Consider the following 22,572-nt stretch of genomic DNA (forward strand, 5'->3'; position numbering starts at 1 on the left):
TCTGTACCAACAACTTCTGAAGTGGCTCGAACCCCCTCATAGGCTGCTAGTATCTCTTTTTTCAGTTGGGGTGTAGTAGGCTTCTGATCCTCGATACCCCTGGCTCCAAAACCCTAACAGTCGACCTTGGGATAGGGGATACTAACTGCATCTCAGCCAGACCCAATACACCATGGTATGAGAAAGCTAGTTGTCCTGGGCCAAAACCAGACCAAGGACAAACTCAGCAGTACAAGTGCTCAGGTTTGATTCCTGGGGCTGTTTTATTCCACAGTATGGTAACAGCTGTTATTGCTATCCTCTATCCCTTGTCAGCACATGATTGTCTTTCTGCATCCAAGAGATTTTTTTTTATACCTGCACCTATACCATAATAGCTATAGTACTGTGCTGGGGATGCTATGCTTCTGCATATGCTGAAAATATTTGCTCTGCCTTGTACAGGTATGGTCCAGTTGTGTGCTATCATTTGTATATGTAGAATGTTCTATGTATACTGAATAACTAATTTCTTCTCTAACTCTCAGATTAACTGAGCCAATACGCTTGCAAGGTTTTGCTGATTGGAGACAGATCATAATGTAAGAAGTGTTCGTACTTTTATTTGATATTGGACACAAAGGACAGAAGGAAAATCCCTTCTGTTTGCAGTGACAGACAAACTAGTGTTAATTTACCACATCATCTCATAACCTCAGAAAAGTTTGTTGTGATTCAGTTTGCAGAGACTCATTTATTCAAATCAGCTTTGCAAACCCAGATATTATGCACAGTGCTTTTTTTTTTTTCTGAACTAATAATGTATTTTAATTAGTAGGCAATGTTTTCCAGCATAGAACTCGCAGAGTCTGCACAACTCAGCTTCTTATGCCGTCAGTAACTTGGCCCTTATCAACGAGTCAATCCTTTCTTGTCTTACTGGCAGTACATGATGTGCATCGATTGTCAACAGAGATCTATTTAATTAGCTTACTCATATGTCTGTGTAAACAAGGCTACAGGTACCAAAACCAAGAGATAACAAAAAATTCCTAAGAACATCTTCAATTACAGTATTCTCTTTATCAAGCTCTGAATTTAAATGATCTGCTCAGGAAAACAGATGATGAGTTCATGTAACTCCAAATTAACACAATGAAAGCTTGCTGGTTATAAATGGGGTTTAGCTCTTCAGGTTTGTTTGTTGTTTTTTTTTCCTCATTCCACCCCTTACATTTGTATTGGAGAGCCCAGGATTTTAGTAAAACTAGTGCAAATTGAGCGATTATCATATTTTTCCAAATTCATGATGACATTTCTAAGATCCATACAAACTGGAGCCTATAATGAACAATAAAATACTATTAAAGTAAAAATGACAGCATTTTATACAAACTTTAAACACAGCAAAGGTTTGATCCCTCTTATACATAATATATGTTAACTACTGAAAATGTAAGGGACTGAAGAACAGACCTTAAGTGTTTAGTAACTTAGTGTTACCTGTGTAGGATAAGGTGTAATTCGAGGGGACATGAATAAAGACAAATGTTGACATAAAGTCACAACAAAGATCTCACAAACCAAAAGATGCACTAAAACAGGCATCGTCAGTCACATTTTTTTTAACAGTCTCGTATCTGGAATCAAATGCCAGTGTAAAGTAAAATAACTTTTTTAGCAAAGCTATGCTGAATGCTGTCAAGTTCTCAGCTGAAAGCAGACGTTGGAACAGTGTATAATGTGCTAGCTGAAGGCCTGATTGAAACATCTTGGTAGAGCAGAGAATTATTTCATAACAAAATGCCAGGAATTGCTTGGATTCTTTAATTTTTTTCTTCCTTATTAAATAGGTAAATTTTAGCTTTATTTTTGGGACCAGGGAAGGGAGAGGAATAAGAATAAGGGAAAAATATTTATGGATCAAATAATAAGAAAGGAAGAAATATTTACCTTAAGAGAACAGATGAATTAGCCTCACATCCTTCCTCTTTTTCTGGAAAAGGTAAAGCCAAAGGCAATGATGTTGGGAAATGTAATGGGTTAAGTTCTGTTGTATCCTCAATGATGTGGTAAAATGAGTATGTAATGCTTATTTATCGAGTATTTTCTAGCTCAAAACAGTCTGCCTATCCTAGCCTCTCATGCATTCAGTACCTAGTCAGTACCTTGTCCTTTATCAAAGAATCAATCTTCTTGTGTTTTATTGGCACTACATGGTGTGCATTGATTGTAGACGGTGTTCTGTTTAATTAGGTTACTCATGTGTCTGTGTAAACTGCTGCCAAACTACCCACCTACCAAAAAAAAAAAAAAAAAAAAAAAAAACAGAGAAAAACCCACCAAACTAACGGCTCTTCTTTAGTTTTCTTATTGTTTACCAATTAACTTGTCAGCATCCATTGAATTTGAACATTAACACCAGAGCTGAACCTGGACAGTAAGGGCATACCTCCTCATACCCCTGTTGGGAGAGCAGGGAGCTCTTTGCTTGAGAATGTCAAGAAATGCCAAAGTACAAATGCAATGAAAGAAATACAAATGCTTGGAAACAGACTCATTAGTGACTACTGAAGTTGACTCAAACTCTGGCCTAGGAAGCCCATGAATCACAGTCCATTTAAGGTGGGTGGGTATAAGTTTCCCTGTTTCTCACACAGTTCTCTTGGTTGAACTAAATGAGCGAATAAAAATGAAGCAAACTTACTAACTTTGCATCCAGCGTATTTCTGATCAATTGCCTTTCCTATTTTTAACTACAGAATCCCCTTCACCTGCAGATGAGTGTAGAAAACTCACTGAGTTCTGATGCTGACGTCACTTTTTCAATCCTTGCAATGAACAACTGGTATAATTTCAGCCTGATGCTATGCCAGGAGGAGTGGAACATCACAGATTTTCTCTTCCTCACACAACAGAGCTCCAAGTTCCACCTGGGATCCATTATAAACATCACAGCAAACCTCACTTCAGCTAGTGACCTTCTGAATTACTTACAGTTTTACCTGGAGAGTATCAAAGACTCAATGTCTACGATGGTGATGTTTGGATGTGACATGGAAAAAACACGGAGGATTTTTGAAATAACCACACAGTTTGGTGTGATGCCTCCAGAACTTCACTGGGTTATTGGGGATTCACAGAACGTGGAAGAACTGAGGACAGAAGGTTTGCCGCTTGGTCTCATCGCTCATGGCAAGACAACACAGTCAGTCTTTGAGCATTACGTACAAGATGCAATGGAGCTGGTAGCAAGAGCTGTAGCAGCAGCCACCATGGTTCAGCCTGAACTAGCTCTTATTCCAAGTACAATGAATTGCATGGACACAGATGAAAGGAATATCACTTCAGGGCAGTATTTGTCAAAGTGAGTTTTCCCTTTTTTCTTTTTTTTGTAGCTAATGTTTGTGGAATACAAGAAAGATAAATTTCCTCACCACCACTCCCAGCAGCTTAGATATCATGTTGTTAACCCTCTGTAATACAATTGTTTCAGTATTTCCTCCTGCTTCATTACTTCTAGGCAGATAATAACTTCAACTTAGCCACAGAGGGAGATTAAGCCAGTTGTAGAAGATGACACTGTTCCACAGAAGTTCTCTGTGGATCTCTGAAGGTCTCTGATCACATAGTAAACATAGGCTAGGTTACAGACTATGCTCTGAAAGTATATTGTAGTTCTGCTTATGCATGTAAGATGGAAAGGTCAGGGCTAGTGTGAAATTCTCTGAGGTTCTGAGATATCTGAGAAAATACAAAACACAATAAGAATGTTTGTGCTACTAAAGCAATCAGAGAGTATAAAAGCAGTTGTGTAGCCCCTGCTAGTATGCTTCCATGGAAAAGAAACAAAAAACGATGCACCTGGACCACTTGAGAGGACCACTGCTGCTGGTGAGACAGCTCAAAACTACAAAGTCTTCTCTCTGTTTGGTGCAGGAGGCTCCTTTTTCAGCTTCCGCTAAAACTATTTTTGTAGACCACTGCACATCACTGTGCTGAAGTTATTCCCAAAACCGCTTGGGGACTCACATCTAGAAATATCCTGGGTTTTAACATATGAGAGGAAGAATTACATGGTTCCTTTTGAAAACAAACAAAAAGGTCCTTGCTAAGTATGCAAATTCATCAGTTGGTTTACCTTCAGTGACTGTTGCATATTTTCCTCCATTACATCTGGTTTTCAGCCTACGTATTTTGTTGGACGGAGTTAGGATAAAAGTTCTTGAAGCTTTTTGTATGTTTGTGACTTTTTTAAAAATTATATCTGAGATGTGTCTTCACAATATTGTAATGTAGTAACAGCACTGCTCAGAACACAACCATCTGAGACCCAAACAGTTCCTTAGTCAGCACTCGTCTATAATTTAGGGGTCAAAAAACCTGTGTTTCCAAAGAGTGAAACAAGGCTTGGGAATAAGTACTTCACTGGCTTGCAATATACCCTCTGACTTATGATATTAATTTTGTCTCCTTGTTCTGGGTATTTTAACTAGATCATACCTCTAAGTCCCTGAAAAGTAAAACTCATCAGGAGGTTTGTTAAGGTAACAGTAGTTTTAAGAAAGTTAAGGAAGGGACAAACAAAAAGGAAAACAAAATTAAAGCTCTTAAATATATTCCTGCAAAATATTTCTTCATCATTGCTTTCTACAGAAAACTGTTAGCTCCCTCATGAACAGTGACTGCTCTAGCTTTTGTTATATTTTGGGAGACAATATGCAGTTTCACATTTATGACATTTCTTCTCCCTTCATCACAGTAAAGGTGTTGTGGAAGAGAAAGAAGGATCATACGCTTCACCTTTTTTTCCCTAGGCATCTGCTTGTGGACCGTACTAAAGAAAAAATAACAGGTTACATAAACCCTTGTCCTGAATCACTGTAGCTGTTTTTGTAGTGTCTGTGTGAGACAGATACCTGATGGCCAGTACTGATGTATTTGAGTTAGAAGCATAACTATTAACTCTCAGTGGTACCAATTTTGCAAGCGTGAAGCACCGATGAGCAGCTTAACTGAGACCAACCTTGTCCATTGCTTTTAGGGAAGTGGTGTGCCTCCAAAGATGAAACTTTTACCTGGTTTTTAATTGGAGGTTTACTCATGTGGGTGTTTTTTCTGTCTCAGTGAACCCATCTGTCTTGATAGGTAGCCTTGGAGCTGCAGTGGGCAGGGATGGAGAAGGCACAGTGTCACAGACCTTCGCCTCCCTTAGCTGCAGTGTGTAGTTAAACAGCAATCCTACAAGCTGCCGCAGCTGACCCCTGGGCTTCCGTGGCCAGCACTGCACTCATACGTTGGCTGTACAGATATTTAAATACCACCCAGGAGCAGAATAATGACTGTGAACAAGACAAAGATCTGGTCCATGGCAAAGCATGCTTTTATCTAGATAGATATGGATTTGAATATGGACATAGATGTATAAACCCTTGACGATGATACTGTTTTATGTCTCCATCCCTCATTCCTCTTCAGTAAGATCGATTCCCTGATCTATTCGCCTGCTCATGGGAGCATTCTTGTTGATAGAATAAGGCATTAAAATTTCAAAGCCTCATCTTGTCTTATAGCTTTAATTAGTCTTACAGCTTTAACTCTGCTACTTGGGTAATTTCAGCAGACTGCTATTTGCTTGCCAACTCTAGTTCTTGCCTCCAGTACACTTTCCAAGAAAGATGTGAAATGATCAAACCATCAAACTTGAAAGAAAAATTAAATAATTTAATTAAATAATTCTTAAAAGTGCTACAAAGATATCTCTGCTGGAGTATCGTGGTAGTGCTAAAGCTCTAATTGGCAGTTCTCCACAACAAAGCACATGAAAACAAAGCTGAAATGAGCAAATGACACACTTTGGACTCATCAGTCAAACTGAAGTGACACTAGTAAAGCTTTCATACAGCTATCACAGTCTATTGGTGTGATCATCAGCTCACGCATATTGACATAGCATCAAGGAATTTCATTCAGCTTTCAGACTTGCACGTTTTGAAATTAGTACACATTGTCTTCCCATACAAATCTGTCAGTGGCCCTACTGAAAAGATACTGCTCAGAGAGTGCCAATGTGTCTATGCAATACTCAGCACTTGAAATTCACAGAGATTCACACTAGGGGTTGCTGGCTTAAATAACGTAGTCAGATCCTCTTACCTGCTTCCTAAAGTTACTGTGGTAGGGAGTTTTTGTGTGAAGTCCCTGACTTGAGTTTCACTAGTGCTGCATGCAGCACATGGCAATGATTAGCAGCCATAGCCACTTACATATAAAACACAGTGTTGTTAAAATGCAGCTCCCACAGGGTTCCCCTAATTTATTTTGATGAATGCCCTGTCACTACCAAAAATATAGAACATGCAAATCAGCTGCAAAAGTAAGTCACTAACTCAATAAGGTAGTGAAGTCATACATTTAAATGCTACTAAATCTCTCAGGTAGCCGCCTCTAACACAATTCAACCACAGGACAGGTACAGAGGGCTTGATTCACCCTCATAGGCACACTTATTTCTCCAGTGGAAGTCAGAGAACACAGTGCATAAATTCCACTGTTTTCATTCTACCTGCTGAAAGTAAATCTAATGCATTCTTCCATAGCTTTACCTACTCCCAGAGCACCTGGTCTGCAGCATTCTGACATCCAAGTTGTACTGCAGTAGCAGCGTGGGGACAAATTCATCATAACTTTGCTAGCTTATTCCATCTGAGGACGTGTCTCCCTCAATTTTGGCATATTGTGAACTGTTAACAGTATTCTCCACACTTAAACAATTATTTCAAAATTTTACACAAAGACCATCCACCCATGCAGTGGTTTTACTGTTACTGTCATAGTGATGGCTTCAGTATGTAAGCCCAGCGCGGCTTGTAAGGAAGAAGTTGCTTAAGTATTTATAAAGACTGAGGACAAGAGATAAAAAAACAGATAAGTTTATGGGCACATAAACCTTTCTTTAGTGCTTAAGATTGCCTTCCCTTTGAACTTTGACTTTATAATGTTTACGTACACAAACATGCAAATACACCATCAAACATGAAACACAGGGTAGGAGGAAAGAACTAGTCAAACAGTGGCAAACACCACTGATTAATGAAGTTACACTATCATTTAGCTAACACTAGACTAAGTGGTAAAACATTTTAAAAATGAGAACCACATTTATGCATCAGTCACATTTATAAGCACTCGTGCGTTTTTAGGTGTAATTTTCAGGCCCAAGTTAACACATGTACAGATCATTTGCTTTTGGCAGTATTGGTGCTATCGTTTTTCTTCAGACTCAACCTAGTCAGAATAGACTGCATAAGAAAAATTTTGAAGCCGTATCAGAGAAGGCTGTCACACACAGAACCACACTCAAAACTATATTATTACTTTTTGTATATATATTGCTTTCCTAACTTGACCCTTTGCTGAGGATAAAAACTGTTATGATATTGAGACACACAGAGTCCAGGGTTTTAACTGCTGAAACTCAATGAAAAATCATCATAAATCATCAAAACAAAGGGTAGAGACAAGGCAGAAGTATGCATGCACACACACTTGCTGTGGATTTATCCTTTTCAAATAAATTTAAGGTTGTTTTTTATCCATTCTAACTATTGATAAACAATTAACACTACTTAAAGTTTGTCTTGCTTACTGAGGCTGGAATGCCAGCGATAGCCTTACAATACTTGCTTTCATCCAATTCCCAGAACTAATGTGAGGTGTTATCTTCTGCTACAACAGCTAAATAGTCCATCTTCTGAATGCCTCTTACTGAAAAATACCTTACACCATATTAGCAGCAATTTAACTCAGTTGTTTTTAATGGAATCACCGTACTAAGACTTACCCAGTCGTAGTAGGGTTCCTCTACAGCCCCTGCAAAATGCATAGCAGGTTTCTTACTAACAGAGTTCGGCTGGACATGGTGTTTACACTAAAAAGTATTTTCTCCTTACAACGCTTCATTCCTATTCAGTTCCCTGTTCCTTTATCCATGTAATTTTAACCTCTTAGATAATGACTTTGATAATGACATAGCAGAAGCTGAATTCAACATACAGGAGGGACAACTACTTGCAAATATTGCCACTCAATACAAAGAAAATACTTAACTTTATTGTGAATATCTGGAATAGTGAAAGCCCAAAAATCTCAGTGCAAAATATGCAGTACAAAACTGGCACACTTAATGAGATCTGCTACAGTGTCAAGATTGCAATTTTAAGTACATTACTTTTGCAGATATTTTAAGAAACATTTTTCTTAATTAAGAATTAAAACTGACAGTCCTAGGGCAACCATCTTTCACTTGAGTACCTTTCTTCATTATGAAGTGACTAACAGTGATTTACCAATGCCAAATTTGCATTTTGAATCCAGATTGGTTCACTTCAGAGTGCTTGAAAGCTGTTGACAGCACTTCAGTAGCCTCTCTCTTATGTAAGGTTTACTGAGATTACAGGTTTTTTTCTTGGAAGGACATTTCATACATAATTTCCACTCTTCCATTTTCATACATGTTTTTATCTAGGAAACTGACTACAGATCTGGTGAGTTCAGCTTACAACTAACCTATGTTTCATTAATTAATGAGGCAAAGGTAACTGAAAAAATTGGTGTTCTCTGACTCATTTTTTTCTAATGAGTAAAAAGAATATATTTCCTGAAGTTTTCGTTTATGTTAGATAAGATATGTAGGAGAGCATTCCCAAGTACTTTAGTCATAAATTAAGTGGCTTGTTCATCGTGCCATAGGAAAGCTATTAATCACACAGGTGTTCAACAACAATCTGTTCTCTCAAACATAAATTCATGGTGTCTGCATATGCTTAAGCATGATTACTTCAGCTGTCTGCTTCTGATTACTCTGCTTTCTCCCTCCAACAGTTTTTTAGCTAACACAACTTTTGATGGTCTCAGTGGCCACATTAAGGTGAAAGGCTCCTCTGTTGTCAGCTCAGAAAACAACTTCTTCATCTGGAATCTGCAGCATGACCCTGTCGGGAACCCAATGTGGACTCGTCTGGGGAGCTGGCAAGATGGAAAGATAATCATGGACTATGGGATATGGCCAGAACAGGCCCAGAGACATAAAAATCACATGCAACACCCCACCCGGCTGCACCTCAGAGTGGTAACGCTCATTGAGCATCCATTTGTCTTTACAAGAGATGTAGATGATGAAGGTCTTTGCCCAGCAGGGCAGCTGTGCCTGGATCCTTTGACCAATGATTCAGCTGTGCTGGATAACCTGTTTGAAACCCTTCAGGGAGGGAATGACACTGTTCCCATTGAGCTGAAGAAATGCTGCTATGGCTACTGCATTGACCTGCTGGAGAAACTAGCTGAGGATATGAATTTTGATTTTGACTTGTACATTGTTGGTGATGGAAAATATGGAGCCTGGAAGAATGGCCACTGGACAGGACTGGTGGGAGACCTTCTTGCTGGCACAGCTCACATGGCAGTGACGTCATTTAGCATTAACACTGCCCGCAGCCAAGTGATTGATTTCACCAGCCCTTTCTTTTCAACCAGCTTGGGCATCTTGGTGAGAACCAGAGACACAGCAGCTCCTATTGGAGCCTTTATGTGGCCACTTCACTGGACTATGTGGCTGGGGATATTTGTCTCTCTGCACATCACAGCTATATTCCTCACCTTATATGAGTGGAAAAGTCCTTTTGGGATGACCCCCAAAGGAAGGAACCGAAATAAAGTCTTCTCTTTCTCTTCTGCCCTGAATGTCTGCTATGCGATCTTGTTTGGAAGAACAGCTGCCATCAAACCCCCAAAGTGCTGGACAGGGAGGTTTTTAATGAATCTCTGGGCTATTTTCTGTCTATTTTGTTTGTCCACATACACAGCCAACCTAGCTGCTGTCATGGTAGGAGAGAAGATCTATGAAGAGCTTTCTGGAATACATGACCCAAAGGTAAAGCATGTCTGTTGTTATTAACTCAGACTTTTTTCTTCCCAGTCAGAATTCACTGCTGCGTAATTTTGGGGTTGGGATGGGTTGCTCCCAGCCAAGGGTTAACTTTCTTGTGAAGAAAGTTAACTCTGTCTCAGCTGAACCCAGAACAGGGGTTCTAATAAAATCAGAAGGCAATCTGTGTGCAAAACAGCAGTTGCACTACAGTTAGTTACCACATGATGGCACTTCAGTGGGAAAGTCAAGTGAGAGAGGATCTTTAAACATCCATAGAAGTGTAGGGGAGTGGGTTTCAAAGATTGAGGGTGAGGAGGAGAGTGAAGGATTTTGGTGTTGCCCAGTGCAGAGAAAAAAAAGTGGCTTCTACATACAGATTAAGGGTTTCATTTCAGTTCTGAAGTCCCTTTGGCTGCATTTGTTTTGGTCTGTGCATGATTTAGGTCATCCTGAGATCAACTCAATCAAAACAACAACACAGCATGGAGACAGAACCACTGATGTACTAGGTGGGATTTTGGAAGTATTTAATGGGCCAAAATGGTGCTTACAAAGGTGTTACTGGCAAAATTCCCTATGAATGCTAAATCAAATGGAGCAGAACTGAAGTATTTTGAAAAATTCTACCTTCTGCCTCAAAAGTGTGGATTTGATTTACAGGTAGTCACACATTTGATTTCCATTGTTGTTTCTGCTGGGGAACTGTCATTGGAGGAGGTGAATTATGTTGTAGACAAGCCATCTGCAAATAGCTCAGACTTCCTAGTACTTTTTGGTAAGGCAAAGAAAAATGTAGAGGCGGGGACTCCCTCTGCCCACTCTCTCCCTTACTCCCAAGGGGGAAGATGAAGGGATCTTCAGTTGGAATTTAAGTTCAGTCATTTTATAAGACTATTCTGATTTTATTTGCCACTAAGTAATGATCATGACAACATGCCTGCAGAATGTTTTGTAGAGAGAATATATGGCTGCAAGTGATGCAAGAGCAAGCATCTCTTCACCTGACAGTCACTGTAGGGAACAGGATCGCAACAGCAAATTTCCCTTGTTTGTTTGGCACTTTCTTCAGTGAAGGTGTGATTGCATTGTCCACGGTTTTATGCTTATGACCTAATGGCTGTACGTAGCTTTGAAACCACTCATCATTAACTTATATCAGGTAACGGAATTAATGCAACATGGTGCCACTGGAAAAAGTAATTTTAAGAACTCAAGTGCTGAACATTTATTTTGCTTTCGTAAATTGTGTAAATGAAGGTTACATATGTCCTTCCAGACAGCAAAGACCAACGTCTGTCTTTTATGTTAGTAAAACCTTGCATTCAGACTAATGACCGTACAGTTTTGACTTTCTGAGTATGACTTCTGACTCACTTCCTCCAACATTGTCTCGATTGTTTCTATCAAAAATATTTTAAACTAAGATGTATACCTTTTATGGTTGGCCTGAGGCATTGTAAAATTGATTTATGAGTTAAAGCAAATTGCTACTAATAATCTGCCCTTCCTCTCCCAGAAAAAAATATAATAAATACTGCATCAGTAACTTAATCAATTTAAGCTGCAAGAGTCCAGGAATCATGTATTTGTTTTATTCAAAGCATTCTGAAGAAGCAAAAGAGGGCTTTTGGCTGAATTTCCCCAGGTCCAGGCATACCTCTGTTACAGTCATTGTTGTGTGAGCCATAACATTGGCTTGAAAATCAGGTTAGTCCTCTACTTTTTGCATGGGCATCAGCTAATCCATTAAATCAAATTGCATCAGATTACATCCTACTTTTCTACATCCTTATTGTGACCACACATAGAGTTCTTAAGATAGGTATTGGGAAATTTCTGCAATTTCACAAAAATGAAATCATTCTAAAGCTGGAAAGCTTCACTATTGAGTTACAAAATTGAGCACAGAATATTGAAGCATATTAGGTGCTGCAAACACAGGTCTTAGTTCTGAATAGAAGCACCCAAGACCCGTGGCTGGTAATCTCAGTGGTCCCGTTAAATCAGTGGTATTACTGACCTTCCCTAGACAGGCACTTCTCTGTTTCATGGACTAGATCTGAGCTTCTGAGTAGTTAACAGTTTCCAATACGGGAATAAGACAGGGTAGTGTTTATGGAAGAGGACTGATTGCTATTACGTGAGCTACAGAATGGTTTCATTTATTTCATTCACACATTTGCCTCCAAAGTCATAGTCTATAAGAGCAGTTACAAATGAGCAAAAGAGCAAATGTACTGGTTTAACCTTTTTTCCCACAAAGCCTAGGCTGTGCCCTTTCAAAGTTCTCTCTAAGAAGACTTAAAAGCTTAGGTTTAGGAAATGTTTGGGGCACAACAGATGTACAGTTACATGAACCACTTTTCAGTTAGCTACTTAAAGCATTTTTGCATGATTTAAAGATTTTGTGGGTTTTTTCCAGATCTGCTTACTTCTTTCTGGCAGAGACTAATTTCAAAAAGAAGGCAACAGGATGAAAATATTTTTCATCTTAGTGTACTTTTTAACATTCTTCTGCTCTTAGGATACATGCGCGCTTGTACTGTGCTTTTGAAATGTATTTTAAAAACACAGCCCAAAATAGAGGAGTAACCTTCTTGATGTGATGTAAGACATATAATTTTTTTCAGGCTGGCAGCCACAAACAGCGAATCCCATCCCAGACTGCAAACAGTCAGGAAAGAAGGCAAGCTGGAAAAAATTATGGTTTTTTTCCAGATTAGAAACCTGGTATATAAAGTCAGTAGGGTTAGGAATATCTATGCTATCTCTTCTGATTAAAAAAAGACAAGGTTAGATATAGCTGGAATAAATTGCATCTGCCTTTCTAGAAAAATTAATGTTACAACAGTGATGTTTAATTGACCAAGTAGTACAGTGTTTTAGCAGTTCCTCATTGCAGCTCAGCAAAAGAAACGTGGTCCTCCCATGTTGCTGAAGTCTCAAAGGTACAACATTTTCATCAGAAACCAAAAGAAAATGAGTTGCAGTGCAACCACTAATCGCAAAGTAAAGTGGAATATGGAGTTGGAGATATTTAGAGTTTCACCTTTAAATGCACTAATTATGTAGAAGTAGAAGTAAGGGAATATAGAAATATCATCACGCTGCTGAAAGGAGGAGCAGCCAGTAAGGCAAGACAAACCAGAGCAGAAGGCAAGCAGTGGGAGACAGGAGGATTAAGTTCCAGAAATGTCTTTAATATTGGAAACTTAGTATGTATTTTCCATGTAAGAATCTTAACAAGGGTGGGTCACTAAACCCAGGTGTCTGGAGTATCCATCAAAGCTGGCCACTCCCTTTGCTAGATCACATTTTGGGTGACTTTTTACAGTAGGAGCTACAACATAGCCAGTAAGTTGCAGAAATATTAAAGTAATGTCCTGCCACCTTAAAACCTTACTCTTCCAAAAGAATTGGCAATTTGGGGCCACAGCTGCTCCCCATCCCTCATTTTCTAATCTTACACATTTTAGACCATCATCTCTTGCACTGGAGACTGGCAAACACAGCTTTGGGGAAGGAAACTCATTTGAACTATTTGAGCACAAGAGGATAGCTACAGGATGAATGTGCCTTTTAGCTGGATGAAAGCTGCAGCAGTGTCCTCATTCACTCTTTTGAAGCTCTCTACAGTACATGGCAAAAAAGTTTAAAAACTTGTTTGCAGATAGAGGAGATGGTGACAGAGGAAAATACATTGTATTTGAATCATTTTATAGTGCTTTTATCCCTTCTCTCATCTGAATCTCAGAGGCTTATTTCAGTTTTTCTCCTCATGTCACATCTTCGCATGCACAAAGAAATCACAACATTCTTCTTTGTCACAGTGCTTGGCAGAGCAGGTGCGCTGTTGTGAGTTGACTTCTTTACAAGGTCAGTTATTCAGCCTACAGGCATGCAGACCAGCCGCCTGCCTTTGAGCTGGTCTGATCATTTGTCCTACCTGCCTGTAATGGCCTGGAGACAGCTGGCTTGATTCCTGACATCCCCCAAACCTGATTATCAGCTTGTTTATTGTGTAGGTCCTTAGCCCTTTGGTAATGATGTTATTCTCGGCTACAGTTGAAAAAGCGACAACCATGCTGCGGATGGAATATCACACAGAGTTATAATTTAATGATAACTAAGATTTATCAGTGATGTGAGGTAAATCAAAAGTTTTTAGCAGCACTTAATGACTGATTAATTTAAAGAATAACAAGGTGATTCAGTAGAATATATTATGATTAAAATAGTGATGTAATTACAGATTCAAGAGTGACAAGATTCACACTAACTTACTACAAGGTAAACAGAAAGAAACAGAAACAGAAACAGAAACAGAAAGAAAAACAAACAAACAATCACTGCAGAAATACTTGGTTCCAGTGAGATATAAAAGCAGGGAAGTTACTAGATAGTTGAAGGGTTCTGTCTTCCTCTATAGAGAGATAGAGGAGACTAGCCAATAGTTAAAAGTTCCTTCTTCTTTCTTGAGTTTAGAGTAAATACAATGCATTGGCATTGAGGAGGTCCCTTGATGCCTGGGTTCACCGCTTTCCCAACCTGTTCCTCACTCACCCCAGGATGGTATATGACCCAGGAGGGGAAGAACCGCACCAGGGACTGAGTGACTCAGGAGAGGGGGCACTGCACCAACAAACACACAAAGTTTTATCAATCACTGGGGCCAGCACACCTTTTCATAGTGGCAAGACTGTGTTGCGATAGGTAACTCCTTAAAACCGAGCTGGTGCTAGAGGAGCATGTAGGTACGCAGATGGGGACAGATAAGTCTAGGACAGCTGGCCACTGTTGTCTTTTTCCGGATGGACAGGAGATGATTGCATTACAGATGGACAGCAGCAAGCTGAGCACACAGCCTTGCAGACGCAGGCTGAGCAGAGAAAGGGCACATTGATAAGCAAGGGACTCTGTGTACAAAAAAGAGAATTTGCTACCATTCTGCTTCAGAAGCATGTACCTTTATGGCTGTTGTCTCTTTTAGCCAGACTTGTGACAAATCCAGGTATTTTATGTTTCAGTTTCCAGTATGGTTTCCCTCTGTGTGTGAGCAATCTAGGTCCCAGTGCCACAGACAGGGAAAAGAAGAAATTATCTGTAAGTACATGGCAGTGTCAGTGCCTTCCTTTGCCCAGTGAGCCTGCAACTAAGGCCCAGATCCAGTAAAACTCTTCATTATTAAATCAAAAAATAGCAACTTGTGTTACGGGATCTCCCTAGGGAGCGGGGTTTTTTAGCGGCAATGGGACTTGATGCAGGGACTTTGCTTTCAGGCGTCTAATGCAAGATCACATGTTGGAGATGCATCATGAAGTCAGGAGTGTGTTGAGTAGTTCAGATTATCTGAGGCAAAATAATTATGGAAGCCCAGAGGACAGAAGAAACATTTCAAACATGCCAACAAGAGAGCACACAACAGCAGAAGCTGAGGAACTGGACAGATTTTCCATGAGGTGGTCCAGCGCCTGGCCATTCTTTCTGCTAAAAGTAGTCATTCTTTCAACACCATAATGCACTTTTCAGGTGCTATCCAACCATTGCCACTTCGGTGACAGCTGTCAGCTTTTCTTTGCCATCTTTAGCATACACTTGAGTAGCTATGCCTGAAAATTTATTATGGTTGTATTTTTACTTCTCTGGATCACTTTACCTTCCAAACACCCTTTGAGAATGGCAAAGTTCCTTTCCACATTGTATTTTGACAATAGCAAACTTATTGAGATTCATTTAACAGAAAGGGCTAGATCTGGGAATCCCACTATCATCAATTTCATTGTGTTATCTCACCTGACTTTGCATGTCTGCAGTGGAGACATGATGTATGATTTACTCAGTCTAATATGCTTTTACAGTTGGTTAGGAGAGCACATTGGGCTGCTTGTAAAGACGCTAACTTTAGGAGGAAGTCACCCAAAGCATCCCCTGAAAGCACCTCCATCATGCACAATGGTGCAGTAGCACGGCCAGCACTGGTGTCTCACACATACCATGGATGCCCCAAGGAATACACTGCAGGCACCTACACTCACTCTGACAAACCCCATCCAGCAAATCCCTTCAGCAGCCTTGTTGTGCTTCGGGATTGCTCCTCAGAAATCTCTGCTTCTTTTCCAATCTGTTGTCTGGACACTTGTTCTTATAAGCTGTCCATGATTTTATTACAAACCTAAGCACTTTGAGTAATCCAGACAAGATATTTCTGAGATTTTATTACTCAGGAATTCAGTATGTACCATCACTCTGATTTTTGTCCTAGATTTAAAATATAAAATGTGAGGGTGCAAGCTCTTATTTCTGAATTATTAAAATCTCAGTTAATTTAGAGGCCTTATGGCCATTATTATATCAGTTAAAGACTCCCTGTTACATGTATTAAAACACTCTAGAAATAACAACTTGCAAGTAACTGCAGATGAGCTTTATCAATACCAAACCATAGAAAGGAAAGGTCCAGCCACTTCATAGGACTTTTTCATCATTAGAGGCACGATTCAAATACCCCTGCATTTACTGATATTTTCCCTCAATCAAGTCCAGCAAGCTTTAGAGTGAGGCCATAACTGTTGTGTGTTTATTGATAAATTTTCTTCCTGAAAAATGGAAGTCTTGTAAGAATTACACTGAAGAAAATGCTCTTAAAGACTGCAATAGTCTTTCACTGCAGCAACCTAAGATGAATCTTTATAAGGAGTGCCACTTGCACTGCTATGTGTTACATATATAATGAACTAGCATGTATTTTAAAAAGCATTATATGCATTAAATTGTATAGCAAAAAATGGAGCAACAAACTCATTGGAGATAAAAGTCTTGTTGCTCGCATGATGTTTAGTATCTATACAGGACTGCAGGATTCTTTTATTTTTACAATTAAAAGAAGTTGGCTGCAAAATCTATAGAGCATATGTTTCTGTGCAGGAAGTCTTTGGATACAGGAAGGTCATGGCTCACAGCATCACAGCCTGCTAATTGACACATAGTGCTTTTCTGAGTATTAATAAGTTGATGAATGATTTGAACTCAAGAGGACTTTAAGTGTCATAGAGATTAAAGTGAAAAAATCTCTATACTAAAGTTTCAAACTCCAGACAGAATAAAGAACTGGCATTGCAGAGCAATCTCACACAGGACTGAAAGACACCTGCAATTTATGGAGGTGAAATCTTGGCTTTTTTAGCTTCCCCATGCAATTTAAGGTGGTGAACACTTGACTTGTTTAGCTTCCCCATCCCCTCATTAAAGCTTTCTTGTAAAGTTATGGCTTCAGAGGCTCAGAATCTGCTCAGAATCAGAAGATTGGATTTTTATTATTCAGATATCCAGTTTATCAGACAATGAGCTGCCGTGTTCTCCAAATCAAGTTTCCTTTCACATTGAGACCTGCTTTTTTATGCCTTCTTGCCAGCAATTACCTTTTTGGTAGCTTTGCATATTAACTGCTACTGCTCCAGATCTTCACCTACATAGCTTTGTACTGTCATTTACTTACTCTCTTGGCCACTCTTTACCTTACCTGGCTAATTGTTTGATCCAAAGTATGTAGGGGTAGAGGTGGAAGGGAGAAAGTCCTGCTGTCTTCATTCCATGCGGTGCAGGTCACAAAGGTTGTTCTTTCAGCACCAGAAGGAATTAATGTGTTCTATAATTTTCTCAGCTGTATTCATGTCAGTTTCTTAGTCTCAAGCTGCAGTATACCTGTATGTCATGTAATTAAAAAAAAAAAAAAAAAAAGAAAGTGAGCCTACCACCAGAAATAGCAACTGCATCACAGATGGGGCTCAGACCCTTGCAAGAAATAATACAAGCAGAGAAATATGAAGAGAAAATGAAGATGTAACTGAAGTAACAGGCAAAGAGAAGCAGAGAACAGTGAAGATGCATAAGGCTGATCTTATTGCCTGGCAGATGAAAGATCATCATACCACTGACTTAGCAGCATTGAGGATATTTATTATGGTTCACAAAAGTCACAGCTATTGTAGTCTATAAACAGAGACCTGGATACTAGCCTGGCTCACCTTCCTAGTGACAGAAGTCCTCAGTCAGCTCCCACACTGATCTCCTGGATTTCAGGGATGCCAAGGGATCAAGCCCTCTAGGAAAAATACTAGTTTTCATTGTGTACAAAAAGATTTGACGGAACACCAGGTAAAGTCGTATACTGTTGTCCATATTTCACTGTGCGAGAAGTCAAGGCATCCAAATGAGCCCATCATTTTTCTTTTACACTCCGTGCTTAACACATGCCGCACTGCTCCATACTGATTCCAAGAAGGAAAAAAATAACATTTAGTTCCAATGCTGGTTCTGTCAATAACAAAGGTCTCCTGATTTACCTTCATTTGATGATTTTGAACCATAGGCCAATATCAAATAACATATTTAAGAAATTAGGGTTGTGCTGGCAGACTGTTTCACGATCTGCAATTGCAGACCTCTTTTTCTTAGTAACTGGTGACCCGTTTGCAACACAGAATCACTGTCTGTTTATTTCCTGGAAAAAAACAAAGCACTAGCCTTGACTTAGAAGTTTAGACAGTGTCACCAGAGAGGATTGCGTTCAGCCCCGGTACCTGGGGGACAATCGCCATATGGGCAGGGGCAGGAGGACAGACAGTGTTGCTCCAATCAACCAGCAACAGCTGGAGCAGGAGAAATTGGTAAGAATAAGGATTTGAGAGATGATTGAAGATGAGAAATCTACCCACACTTTAAGCTACAGTCACATTCTGTTTCCCCCTCCCACCCTTGGTTGATTGCAGAGAACTGTGATCGCAGACCTGAGGCTCAGGATGGAAGAACAAGAGGAATTATTTAACCAGAGATCTCTTTCTTAGTTTGAGCATGTATTCAGCCAAACAGGTCTCCTTTGTTTGCTTCTAATTTGGAAAGGATTTCAACTGCCTTAGAGCAGCATTAACCCTGTTCTGCAGATAGGAAGCAAGAGAATGTGGTTGAAGAAGTGACTCAGTCCAGAGCATTTTTACTGCTGCTTTGTGCTGCTGAACTACAACTGGAAACAGTGCTGTACTGCCTGTTGGGAATCACATCCCTTTTTTGACTTTGTCTATGCATTTTTCCCATAATAATTTACGCTTACTATTTTACAGTTCTCAGCTCTCCTGGAATAAATTCCATCTCAAAGATCCTTCTGTTCAGAAAACTCTTTAAGCGTTATTAAGAAACAGGGATAAACACACCATTAAGTTCATACTCACCACAGTTCTGTTTGTATGGAGCTTTTTATACTAAGAAACTGCCCAGCAACTCAATCAGCAGGGCAGTTTTCAGAAATTAACTTACCTACCACAGCCTAGAATCCCCAGTGTCATTCCTTAGCTGTACAGCTTCTGCAGCACACAGAGGAGTAGAGCAGATCTTATAGTTAATTATTAGCACTCACACAGGGAGCGTCAATATGGAGGCTTTATGTTTTTAAACAGAGACCTAAGTCACAATTTCCTTTCATGTACGCTCCTGTTGTGATGCAGGAGAATAAACTGTGCATTTGTTTCTGTATTGAAACTGCTTATTGACCTCAATGCAGCTGTAAATATTTATGCCAACTAATGATCTGGCTGACTTGGATTCAAAGTTACAGGATTGTAACAAAATCCGACGTTATCCTGGACAGTCAAGAATCGTCACCACGGACACTTTCTGCAACAAAGGGAAAGTGAGCTATTGAATGTATTCTGCATACACCATCTCCTGGAGGCCCTGGGAACATCTCCACTTGCCAAGCCTGAACACATGGGACAGTTTCTGAACAAAGCCTCCACTTGCAGAAGTTCAGCTGTGAATATTCATCTGCTAAAATCTGAAATTCATGTGTTTCACTGTGAATATTTTTTTCTTTCATCTCCCTCTGCACCCCATAAATATTCACTAATTAGTTTTCAAAAAAGCTTGCAGATAACTAGGTAAAAGCCCATGAACTGGGTTCCACATTGCTTGGGTTTTTTTAAAATTTTGTTTGATTTGTTCTTTTTCCCCTGAAACTTTGCTTAGCACTAGCAATTGCATTTATTTTATCAATTGGTCATGAGCAATCTATTAGCAGCTAGTTAGCTACTTACATGTATTGGTTGCATAAGGCAAGATAAAATGCTGTTGCTTTATAGACTAAAACAGAAGACTTATTGCAAACCAGCAGATTTCTAAAAGCACGTCAGTTCTTCACAGTATAACAGAGCACTTAGTGCTGCACCTCTCCAGCAATTATCAACTGAAACTGAACATTCTTTCAAGATTCTGCAGCAGTTCCCTGTCAGAGATCGTGCTGGCAGTAACAGCAATTCTGCTGATATATGAGGTGTCCATTAGACACTGCACTTGGTGTTACACCGGTTAATGAGAACTATCATGGGGCAGAGCTCCTGAAAACTTTTCATAATAACTTTTCCCCAGAAGTTGCTGGAAAAGTTAGGAAAGTGTTTTCAGCCATGTTCCCCCTTTCCATACCTTATTACAATTAAAAAGCAGTATTGTAGGTGGTGGTAAAAGCTGAATCGGTAAAAGCTGAATCCATGTTAATTGTACATCTGTCACTGCAGGGTGCAGTCATTGGCCTGGTACCCAACTGTACCCTGGGTTGCCTTTTTCTAATTTCCCTCAAAGAATAATTCCTGGAGTTGAGTTTTGGAAAGGAGAGGCTAACTGAATAAATTATGAAATAATTTTAATGATTTGAGATGCCGATTAGAAATTGAGTTCCTGAAGCATATTTCCTCCAGCCAGCTGTCAAGATGCACAGAATAGTCTTTAATGAGATTCAGTGAGGCAGCTAGTGCACCCCATACATCAAGTGCTGGGAGAGCATTTCCTAGATTTCAGTCATTTATGGGTTCATTGCTTATAGAAAATAGCTATAATTTCACTTCCCAACAGTTGCTCCATTTAGACCTTCATTGTCTCCTCACAGCTCCCAGCAAGCTCAAAACTCCACAGGATCAGAAGGCAATTTTGTATTGCCAGCTTTTTTGGACCTGAGAACATCTTTTCACTGTATTTGTGTTCTGAACATCTGGGTTTTCTACACACTGCAAAACATACATGACAACGAAGTGTGATGCAAACCTCAAAATGATAGTAGACATAACAATCAGGGCATCAAGGTGGGGGGGGGGGAAGTATTTGAGACAGATCTTCTAGCTTTGCAGCACTGAAAGGTTATACGTAAGGCGAAAACTTCTAGAAAGACCTCAAAAACCAACAGTCCAACTTTGGAGTATGTCAAGGTTAACTGCTGGCAGCATCTCCTGTATTTTCAGTTTTAAATCCCAACTTGCCTAGGATATTTCTATGCCTGAGTCTTTTCAAGTCTGAGTCTAGATGTTCTCAGCCTAGCTGATGGCACTGAATGCAATAGCACTGTATTACATAAACGGGAATGTGCCAAGCAGTGTAAAATCCCTGACATTTAGGATTGTATTTTCCTGTTTCTACTCCTCTTGGTTTTATCACATTGGTATTTTCATGCATAATTGGCACCCCAAGCCATAGATATGTATGCAATTTCACAAATAAAACGACTTCTCCACTTCCCACTCAGCAGATGTTTTGACAACAAAAGACAGAAACCAAGAAGAGATCTCCTGACTTCCCTTAAACACTACATGACCTTGTCTCAGTGCTCAAGTTACCCAACAACCATTTCACCTCCTCAGCACTTAGGGGCATTTACATTACCCCTTGTTTTCTTACACAGTGTAAGAAAAATTACCCCTTGTTTGTTTCCTTACCCATGGTATGTTTTCTCAAACAGTGAGACGATTGTGGAAATACAGCACAGCCCATGCATCCCACAGTAGATATTATGCTTAGAGGTCACAGGGACAGCATTGGTACCCCAATCCCAGAAAGCATACTTCCAAAGCGCTTCAGCCTTTCTCCTGCAACTTCATCTTGCACTTCCCAGCAGCATTCCTAGTCCTCCCTTCCAAGAGTTCTGTCTTCACAGAACGTGGGGTCATCTTTCTGAACCATCTGCCCCTGACCTTTGCATCAAGATCCTCGGGTCTTGGCATTCCACAGCCCTGAACCTGTGAAGTCAGAGTAGCGATTCAAGATGCTAAGTGCTCAGCCTCATCTGTTGCTACATCCCTCTGCTGCAAGGGCTCTCGTGACCATCTCTTGAGTTTGCCCCACGTACTAACTCAGATCCAAGTGGGAGGTCACTGTGTTTCACAACTTCATATGCAACAGCCTTCTCACAGAAGACTGGGGAGATGGTTCTAAAAATTTGGGATGCATGTAAGTAGTATGGCCATTTGTGATATACGTGAGTGCTTCAGATTTAAACTCAGTTTACTGATATGAAATCCCTGATCTCCAGTATCTGAGCTGCAAAAATTATATTGTTAGCTTCTAGAGCCTTCACCTTTTTTTGGGAGAGGCACTAACCAGCAACACTAAATAGCTTTTTAAGCATTGGCTTTTAGCTTTTAGCTACTTTGTTGATATATTCATATACACACTGTTACTTTGCCCAGGCCATTGGCACCCATTTCTCCCACTCAGCAGCTCAGCCAGCACAGTCTGCAGTTCGCAGTGGTGCTGTGGTGGCCTTGCTAGCTAAGATGCAGAAGGCTGGTTACTCACTAAACACTAACAAGTCCTATGCATGGCAGGGATGCTTAGCTACCATGCAATGCACA

The 22,572-nt window shown here is 39.9% G+C and overlaps 1 protein-coding gene across 1 annotated transcript in view; it reads left to right on the forward strand.

Annotated features, from left to right (window-relative positions):
• The first annotated feature begins 2,583 nt into the window (after positions 1–2,583).
• The window catches only part of GRIN3A (glutamate receptor, ionotropic, N-methyl-D-aspartate 3A), a 43,257-nt gene continuing 23,268 nt past the window's right edge, over positions 2,584–22,572 (forward strand). Inside the window, exons 1-3 of the mRNA XM_010072398.1 lie at positions 2,584–2,604; positions 2,742–3,346; positions 8,863–9,910. Of these exons, the coding sequence (XP_010070700.1) occupies positions 2,584–2,604; positions 2,742–3,346; positions 8,863–9,910 (1,674 nt within the window). The remainder of the gene's footprint in view (positions 2,605–2,741; positions 3,347–8,862; positions 9,911–22,572) is intronic.

The sequence above is a fragment of the Pterocles gutturalis genome, unplaced genomic scaffold (assembly GCF_000699245.1).
Source record: "Pterocles gutturalis isolate BGI_N339 unplaced genomic scaffold, ASM69924v1 scaffold7897, whole genome shotgun sequence".
Classification (NCBI taxonomy): Eukaryota; Metazoa; Chordata; class Aves; order Pterocliformes; family Pteroclidae; genus Pterocles; species Pterocles gutturalis.